General features: G+C 51.0%; 1 protein-coding gene across 2 annotated transcripts; it reads left to right on the top strand.

Annotated features, from left to right (window-relative positions):
• Positions 1 to 2749: 2749 nt before the first annotated feature.
• On the top strand, positions 2750 to 5554 carry C1QTNF2 (C1q and TNF related 2; the record flags this gene model as incomplete). 2 transcript variants are annotated; one of them, XM_080698267.1, is made up of 2 exons in its annotated part: positions 2750 to 2996; positions 4941 to 5554. In XM_080698267.1, the coding sequence occupies 2 exons, from the start codon at positions 2753 to 2755 to the stop codon at positions 5552 to 5554; spliced, it is 858 nt and encodes a 285-aa protein (XP_080554393.1). The 2 variants fall into 2 exon arrangements, with proteins under 2 accessions (XP_080554393.1, XP_080554392.1); XM_080698266.1 differs by having other exon boundaries at positions 2753 to 2996; positions 5148 to 5554.
• Positions 5555 to 9174: the final 3620 nt, after the last annotated feature.

Genomic DNA, 9174 nt, shown 5'->3' with positions numbered 1-9174 from the left:
CAGAGCCGAAAGCATTGTAAACATAAAACTAAGTCCGTGTGCCTCTGCCGCGGTTTCTTCACCTGTAACCGGAGGGTGGGGCAGGTCTGAATCTAAATGCATGTAGAAGGCCCGGGAGTGTTAACCTGGCGGGGTCCCTTGGGGTTGTGGGGAGCGGGGCGAGGGGGGGGGCACCGGCTGGGAGCCAGGCTGGTGGGAGCTTGTTTTTCCTGGAGGTGCTGGGAAACTCTTCTCTCCCTCCCTCCAGGTTTGGAACCGAACGGAGTCTCCCGCCTTTATTTCCAAAGCAGTTCTTGGCTGGAGATGCCGGGATTCCTCTGGGGCTGCAGGAACCTCCATCTCTTAGAAAACCCTGCTTCTCCGCCCCGGGCCCTGGGGCCTGCTCCCACCAGCTGCCCCTGACAGGTGCCCCCTGCGTGCTCACAGAAGCCGACAGTGCCTCGTAGCCAGAAAGAGAGGGAAGGCTAGGGACTGGACCGTTCAGCAGCAGAGCTGGAAGCGGCCATGGAGACCATCTAGCCCCGTGGTTCTCGGAGTGATGTTCTTGCACAGACATCAGCAGCACCACTTAGAAATTTACTAAGAATGCAAACTGCCCAGCCCCACCCCACAAGAAATGTAGGGGTGTCTTACGCTGCTTCTGATGCACACTCAAGTCTGGGAACCACTGCTATAGTCCAACCCCTGTGATTCAGGCGGGGGAACTGAGGATCAGAGAGGGAAAGGGTTGGCGTGAGGTCACAAGGCCTGTGACCACCTCCTAGCCCCACGGCAGGAAATCACGCCTGGAATTCTGCCCGGCTTCCTCCTAGGAAGAGGGGCTGTTGGTCGCAAAGCAACAGAGACAGTTGGTTGCCAGGTACCAGGCCGGTCACTCACTTCTGTTCTGGGCCTCGGTTCCCTCGTTTGCCCAATGCAGGTGGGGAGGAAATCACCTCTGAATGCAGGACACGCTGATCTTTGGTGGATTGCGCGACTGCTGCCTCTGGCCTTAAGGACATGATCTAAACCAGACATGGCGATGCATGCTGGTAATCCCAGTACTTGGGAGACTGAGACAGGAGGATCGCAGGTTCACGGCCAGCCTCAGCTACTCAGTGAGACCCGGTTTCAAAAATAAACAATAAAGCCGGGCGTGGTGGCACATGCTTGTAATAACAGCATTTGCTGGGCTGAGACAGGAGGATTGTGTTTCGCAGACAGCCTCAGCTACTTAGTGAGGCCCTTTGCAATTCAGTAAGGCCCTGTTTCAAAATAAAGAATAAAAAATAGGGCTGGGGGGTGTAGCTTAGAGCTAGAATGTCCCTGGGTTCCATTCCCAGTAGTGCAAAATAATAAAATAAATAAATAGTAAAATAGGGCTAGGGGTGAGCTCAGAGGTAGAATGCCGCTGGGTTGAATCTCCAGCACCAATTTTTTTTTTTTTTTTTTTTTTTTTTTTTTTTTTTTTTTTTTTTTTTTTTTTTGCGGTACTGGAGTGGAACCCAGGGCCTTTTTCTACCTCCGGGCTACACTCCCAGACCTATTTTATATTTTATTTGGAAACAGGGTCTCACTAAGTTGCTGAGAGCCTCACTGAGTAGCTGAAGCTGGCTTTGAACCTGTGCCATCCTCCTGTCTCAGCCTCCCAAACACTGGGATTACAAGCGTGCGCCACCACGCCCGGCTTGAAATATTTTTTTAAATGACACAGTCTAACCTGGGGCACCAAGGCCCGGGTCAGTCCCAGCCCTGCCACCTGCTAGTTGCCTGACTTAGACCAACAGAGAAGCTCTCTGAGCCTCCGTCCTCTCCTGTCTAGTCTGCAGTGGTGTTGTATTGGGAAGAAGGGGCGGTGTGTGCAGAGCTCCTGCATGTGTCTGGGGTATCGGAAACACTTGGAAGAAAGCTGTCGCCGTGGCCTGCGAGTGCGGCCCAAGCAGTTGCTGGCCCTTCTTCAGCCACCATACCCCAGCTTCTCCGCACCGGGACCTCCTGTCCCCATGAGAAGCAGCCTAACTTCAAATCACATGCAATTCAAAGATTTCTGTTCTTGTTACCTTTCAATCCAGCCCACCCCACTTTTTAATGTGTTGGACAAGGGATTGAACCCAGGAGCATTCTACCTCTGAGTTGTCCCCCACCCACCCACCCCCCTTTTTTTTTTTTAACAGAGCCTTGGTAAATTGCTGCGGGTTTTGCTAAATTGCTGAGGCCAGCCTCAAACCTGCTATCCTCCTGTCTCAGCCTCCCTAGTACTGGGATTACAGACATGTGCCCAGCCAGGCCACGCACTGGAATGAGATAATTTCTCTCATCCACGGCCCCTCCCAGTCGAGACAGTCCCTGGCTAGTAAATTCTTTCTGCATTTCAGCCACTTGGTCCTCCAAAACCTCCCCAAAGCATATTCTGGGTACGTATCTCAACTTAAGCAATTATATCCTGTAGATCAAAGGTTTGAGGCCAGCCTCAGCAACCTAGCAAGCCCTTGTTTCAAAATTAAAATAAAAAATAAAAAGGTCTGGGGGTGTAGCTCAATGGTAGAATATATCCCTGAGTTCAACACACACACACACACACACACACACACACACACTACATCTTCAAGACATGCTGGCGTTCTGTCCAGCTGATTGTGATGCAGGATAGAAGGAGGGACAGAAGCACAGTGGAGCCCGGGGCAGGCTGCCCTTTCCCTCCCTGCCCGCTGTCTGCAGGGCCGCCCTGTGGCCACGCTCACCTGCCGGCTCTCTTCCTCCACAGGTGACCGCCATGATCCCCTGGGTGCTCCTGGCCTGCGCGCTGCCCTGTGCCGCCGACCCGCTGCTCGGGGCCTTCGCTCGCAGGGACTTGCAGAAGGGCTCCCCTCAACTTGTCTGCAGCCTGCCTGGCCCCCAGGGCCCCCCTGGCCCCCCAGGAGCCCCGGGGCCCTCGGGAATGGTGGGCAGAATGGGCTTCCCTGGCAAAGATGGCCAGGACGGCCAGGACGGGGACCGGGGGGACAGCGGAGAGGAAGGTAAGACCACGGCCTGCGCCTCCTGTTCCCGCGGGCTCAGAGCATCGGGCAGAGGGGCTTATGTAGCCACTAAACTACTATGCGTCCTTTTCATTTTCCTCTCTTCCTTTCTTTTTTATAATGGGAATTAAACCCGGGGGTATTTTATTTCCAAGCTACACTAACAAATAACAGCGCCATTTAAAAAAATTTTTTGTGTGGTACTAAGGGTGGAACCCAGGGACTTTCTACCTCCAGGCTATCCTCCTAGACCTATTTTTTGGGGGTGGTTACTTGGGTTCCTGGAAGCCCTTCTACCTCCGGGCTACATTCCCAGACCTATTTTATATTTTATAAAAAATAGGACTGGAGGTATAGCTGAGAGGTAGGATGCCCCTGGGTTCCATCCCCAGTACCACACACACACAAATGAAATAGTTTTCTATGGTACCCACACATCTATCTCATTTTTAACTCCTGCGTAGTATTCCACAGTGTGGAGGGTCATAGGTTTTTAATCATTTCCATTTGGATGGGCAGTTTGTTGTCTGTATTTATTTGCTGTTCTAAGCAATGCTACAATTAAACAACAACAACAGAAACCCTGTGGCCAGGGCTCTTGTTCACTAGGCAGGGGTTTTACTGAAGTCAGTGTTCTGAATTCAAGAAACTTCTTCAAAGCTGGGCGTGGGGGCGCACGCTTATAATCCTAGTACCTGCGAGGCCGTGACAAGAGGATCGCAGGTTCGCAGCCAGCCTCCGCTATTTAGTGAGGCTCTCTGCAATTTAGTGAGAGCTTGTATCAAACTAAAGAATTAAAAAATAAGGCTGGGGGTGTACCTCTAAGGTAGAATGCACAGAATAAATAAATAAAAGGTAGGAACAGGGCCGGGCGTGGCAGCACACCTTTGTAATCCCCGCGAGGTTCGAAGCCAGCCTCGCTGGTTTGAGACCCTGTTTCCAAATAGAAATAAAAAATAGGTCTGGGAGTGTAGCCCGAGAAGGGTTCCATCCCCAGTACCACCTTAAAAAAAAAAAAAAAAAAGTAGGAACAGGAAAAGGTGTGAATTATTAGCTTATTCTTCTTGCCGTGATCCACAGTGATTCTAGAAGGTTTTAACATTTTCATTTTCCAGATAATGCAATAAGGAAATGTGCCCAGGTTATACCATCAGGGTTTGCCTTTTCTTTTTCTTTCTTTCTTTTTTTTTTTTTTTTACATTTATGTTAAAACCCAGTCTTGCTAAATTGCTGAGGCTGGCTCAAACCTATGATCTTCCTGTCTCAGCCTCCTAAGTAGTGGAATTACATGGGTGTGCCACCACACCTGGAAGAATTTGCCATTTTCCTTTTTTTTTTTTTTCCTTTTTTTTTTTTTTTTTGTGGTACTGGGGACTGGGGATGAAATTCAGGGGCTGTCTACCTCTGAGCTACAGCCCCTGCCCTGTTTTTGTTTGTTTGTTTGTTTGTTTTGTTTTGTTTTTGTTTTGCGGGTCTGGGGATAGAACCCAGGGGCATTCTACCTCCGAGCTACACCCCCTGCCCTATTTTTTATTCTTTATCTTGAAACCGGGTCTCACTTAGCTGCAGAGGGCCTCACTAAGTAGTAGCTGAGGCTGTCTGCGAACCACGATCCTCCAGGTCTCAGCCTCCCTAAAGCTGGAATTACAAGCGTGCACCACCACGCCTGGCTCCGTCCCTGTTTTTTATTCTTTATTTTGAAACAGGGTCTCACTGAGTTGCAAAGGGCCTTGCTAAGAAGCTGAGGCTGTCCGCAAACTGTGTTCCTCCCGTCTCAGCCTCCCGAATGCTGGGATTACAAGCGTGCGCCACCACGCCTGGCTAAGGACTTGCCATTTTGATGTGACTCCCAAACCTTGCTCTTTCTCCTGCTAAGAGGAGGAAAGCCCAACCCGCAGCCTCTGCCTGAGGCCCCTCAGCAACACCAGCTGTTCTGTCTTCCAGGTCCACCTGGCAGGACGGGTAACCGGGGCAAGCCAGGACCGAAGGGCAAAGCCGGGGCCATCGGGCGGGCTGGTCCTCGAGGCCCCAAGGGGGTCAGCGGTACCCCTGGGAAGCCTGGCACTCCAGGCAAGAAGGGGCCCAGGGGCAAGAAGGGGGAGCCGGGCCTCCCGGGCCCCTGCAGCTGCGGCAGTGGCCACGCCAAGTCAGCCTTCTCGGTGGCCGTGACCAAGAGCTACCCGCGGGAGCGGCTGCCCATCAAATTCGACAAGGTTCTGATGAACGAGGGCGGCCACTACAACGCGTCCAGCGGCAAGTTCGTGTGCGGCGTGCCGGGCATCTACTACTTCACCTACGACATCACGCTGGCCAACAAGCACCTGGCCATCGGGCTGGTGCACAACGGCCAGTACCGCATCCGGACCTTCGACGCCAACACGGGCAACCACGACGTGGCCTCGGGCTCCACCATCTTGGCTCTCAAGCAGGGCGACGAGGTCTGGCTGCAAATCTTTTACTCGGAGCAGAATGGGCTCTTCTATGACCCGTACTGGACCGACAGCCTCTTCACCGGCTTTCTCATCTACGCCGACAAGGATGACCCCAGTGAGGTATAGACAGGCTGGTGCCGGGCCTCCGCCAGGGACCAACCTCTAGAATAAGACCCCTAGACTACTGGGAACATCAGGGGCTTCTATCCCCACACCTCCCTATTTCCTTCTCTCTTTTTCTTTCTATCAGTAAATACAAACTTTTTTCTTCTTACTTATCCACCCATCCATCAACTCACTAGTTGGTTTAGTATCTGCTGTATAACAGGCCTAGGATACACTCAGGAAGTTGCAGCATAGAACAGGACCAAGTTCCTGTCCTCCTGGGGTTTCCCAGTGGGAGCTGAAACTGACAAATGAAAAAGCAAATCGTATAATTATTATGCCAGGGTGGAAATGGATATGCCACGGGAGTAGGAAGAATAAAGGGAGATGGAGTAGGTTACATAATTTTAGTATTCATCTTTTTTTTTTTTTTTTCAGTACTGGGGATGGAACCCAGGGGCATTCTACCTCCAAGTGACACCCCCAGAGCTATTTTTTTGTTTGTTTGTTTGGTTGGTTTTTTATGGTGGTGCTGGGGGTGGAACCCAGAGACTTTCTACCTCCAGGCTATACTCCCAGACCTATTTTTTTTTTTCATATTTTATTTGGAAACAGGGTCTCACTAAGTTACTGAGAGCCTCACTAAGTAGCTGAGGCTGGCTTCGAACCTGTGTGATCCTCCTGTCTCAGCCTCTCAAGTGCTGGGATTACAAGCGTGCACCACCACGACCGGCTTGTTTTATTTTGAAACAGGGTCACAGCGAGTTGCAAAGGGCCTCACTAAGTAGTAGCTGAGGCTGTCTGCATGCCGGATTCTCCTGTCTCAGCCTCCCAAATGCTGGGATTACAAGCGTGAGCCACCACGCCCGGCGGGGACGCTCATGCTCATTTCTAAGCTGAGTCTTAAAGCAGAACACAGAGCAATGTGAAGGGTCCCCTGCAAAATCAGGTGCACCAGGGAAGCCAGAGGGATGGGGAGCCGAGAAGGGAGGAGGGTGGCGTGAAGCTGGAAGATCCTCACAGGCCTGGCTTCCCACTCGAGAAAGCCTATCAGGATGCAAGAGCAACCATGACATTAATACAGGGATAACCTCGACGCTGCCGAAACACGGGGCAAGTCACACACTTGAGTGCTTAATTATTAGCTACAAATCTCTTGCCGGCCTGGTTGTCCATCAGTGTGGTAGACCAGGACTCCCGCCCGCCTGAGAACCATGGGGACAGGATGGCAGGAAAGGATGTCACACCTATGATTTTGCCCTGCCCAGGCGTCCCAGGGTGCAGGGTCTGGGAGAGGCCGCAGTGCCCTGGCTGGTGCTGAGACACCTCACAGGCCAGTAGGTGGAGAAAAGAAGGGATGTCTCTCCCGCATCTTGCTTGGACTGACCCCTAGTGGGGACTTCCAGGACAGGAAATGAAGCCTGGCTTGGTCCCGGCAAGAGCGGCCTCTGGCAAATAAAAATGGGGCTTACCTAACTTAACTTCTTTCTCCTGGGGCCACAAATCATATGAGATCCGGATGAGTCTGAGAAACCCCGGCAGGATTTTGTGACCCAAACAGGTCAGTGTGTGGGCAGAGCTCCTGTCCAGTACCCCGTAGGAACGGCAGGCATCTGTGATCCAGTGGCACCTTTGCAAACAGTTTTATTCCTTCTTAAAAAAAAAAAAAAAAAAAAAAAAAAAAGCTGGGAGGCTGAGACAGAAGGATCACAGTTCACAGCCAGCCTCAGCTACTTAGTGTGGCCCTTTGCAACTCAGTGAGACTCAGTGTTTCAAAATAAAGAATAAAAAATAGGGCTGGGGGTGTAGCTCAAAGGTAGAATGCCTCTGGGTTCCATCCCCAGAATAGAAAAAAAAAAAAAGAAAAAGAAAAAGAAAAAGCCAGGTGTGGTGGCACACGCTTGCAATCCCAGCATTTGGGAGGCTGAGACAGAAGGATCACAGTTTGAGGACAGCCTCAGCTACTTAGTGAGAGGCCTTTTGTAACTCAGAGAGACCCTGTTTCCAAATAAGGAATAAAAAATAGGGCTGGGGGTGTAGCTCAGAGGTAGAATACCCCTGGGTTCCATCCTCAGTACTGAAAAAAAAAAAAAAAGCATTGAGATACACACTTGTAATCCCAATACTTAGGAGGCTAAGACAGGAGGATCACTGCTTCACAGCCAGCCTCAGCAATTTAGTGAGGCCTTCCACAACTTAGTGAGACCCTGTTTCAAAAGGAAAGAAAAAAAGAAAGAAATAGGGCTGGAAGTGTGTAACTTGGAGGTAGAATTCCCCTGGGTTCAATCCCCAGTACTGAAAAGAAAAAAAAATTAGGAGAGCCTCCTCTTCCTCCCCAGGGATAGAGGAGGTTGAGTCTTGGCTTAACCCTTTGTAGCCTGGGTAACAAACCCAGCCTGAGCAAGATGGGCAGGACCTCAAAGCTCCGAGGTTGCCACTTCTGGGCCTGACTTAGAGCCTGTTTCCGTGGCAACCCACCAAGGCAGCCTCAGGGAGGAGCGGCGGGGGTCAAGGTGAATACCCAGCACTCTGGGGTGGGGGCGGGGTTGGTGGGAGCTTGCAGGGCCCAGGGCTGGGGTCCTGTCTTCCCTGGATGTGGTCCAGGGTTGCTGAAGATGACAGGTCCCTGGCAGGTGGGGCAGGAGCCGGCGACACAGTTGAGGGCTCTCTAGAAGCAGGTGGATGCCAAAGACAGTGCTGGGTCGTCACTTCTGAGGGTGGCTGCTTCCTTAAAGAGCCACTGGGGGCAGATGATTCGGGATGGAGGGCCAGCTGAGGAAGATGCTCCCAGGAAGTGTCCTGAGCTCCTCCTCCTGGCTCTGGGCCCCAGCAGCCAGGACCTGTGTTTAGGTCCTCACTCGGGCATTGAGGAAGACACAAAGCTTGGAGCATCTTTGTGCAATAAACTCGCTCTTGATCCAAAGGTCTTTTCTCATTCAGGACACGCTTTGAAAAGCAGCTGTGCCCTTCTGGAGAAAGCCAGAAGAATCTGCAGCTCTGATCATTAAGGAGCGAAGACCTCCAGACCCGCACTGCCCCAGGGCTCACCTGACCACGGAGAGAGGGTGCTCCGGGCATCGAGGGACTTCCTGTGCCCACCCTGGATGCGAACTATGGCTGGGGAGAGGGGACGGCAGGACATGAGGCACTCACCTCCTGCAGGAAATCTAAGAGGGTGCCGAAAAGCTCCGTAATCGATATTCAGAATATTTTAATACAGTATGTTAACAAATAAAAATTATGGCAAAATCTATAATGAACAATCAAATGTATGGAAAGGCCAGGCGTAGTGGAGCACGCTTGTAACCCCAGCATTTGGGAGGCTGAGACAGGAGGATCGCGGTTCATGGACAGCCTCAGCTACTTAGTGAGGCCCTCTGCAACTCAGTGAGACCCTGTTTCAAAATAAAGAGTTAAAAGTGGGGCTGGGATGCAGCTAAGAGGTAGAATACCCCTGGGTTCCATCCCCAGTACCACAAAAAAAAAAAATATATATATATATATATATATATATATGTATGTATGTATATATACATACATATACATACATACATATATATACATACATATATATATGTATGTATGTATGTATATGTATGTATGTATATATATAAAGGCCGGGCATGGTGGTGCACACTAGT

This window comes from Muscardinus avellanarius (assembly GCF_963383645.1).
Source record: "Muscardinus avellanarius genome assembly, chromosome: 7".
NCBI classification, from domain to species: Eukaryota; Metazoa; Chordata; class Mammalia; order Rodentia; family Gliridae; genus Muscardinus; species Muscardinus avellanarius.
Note: the sequence above shows the minus strand (reverse complement) of the source record. Positions and strands in the feature narration are given on the sequence as shown.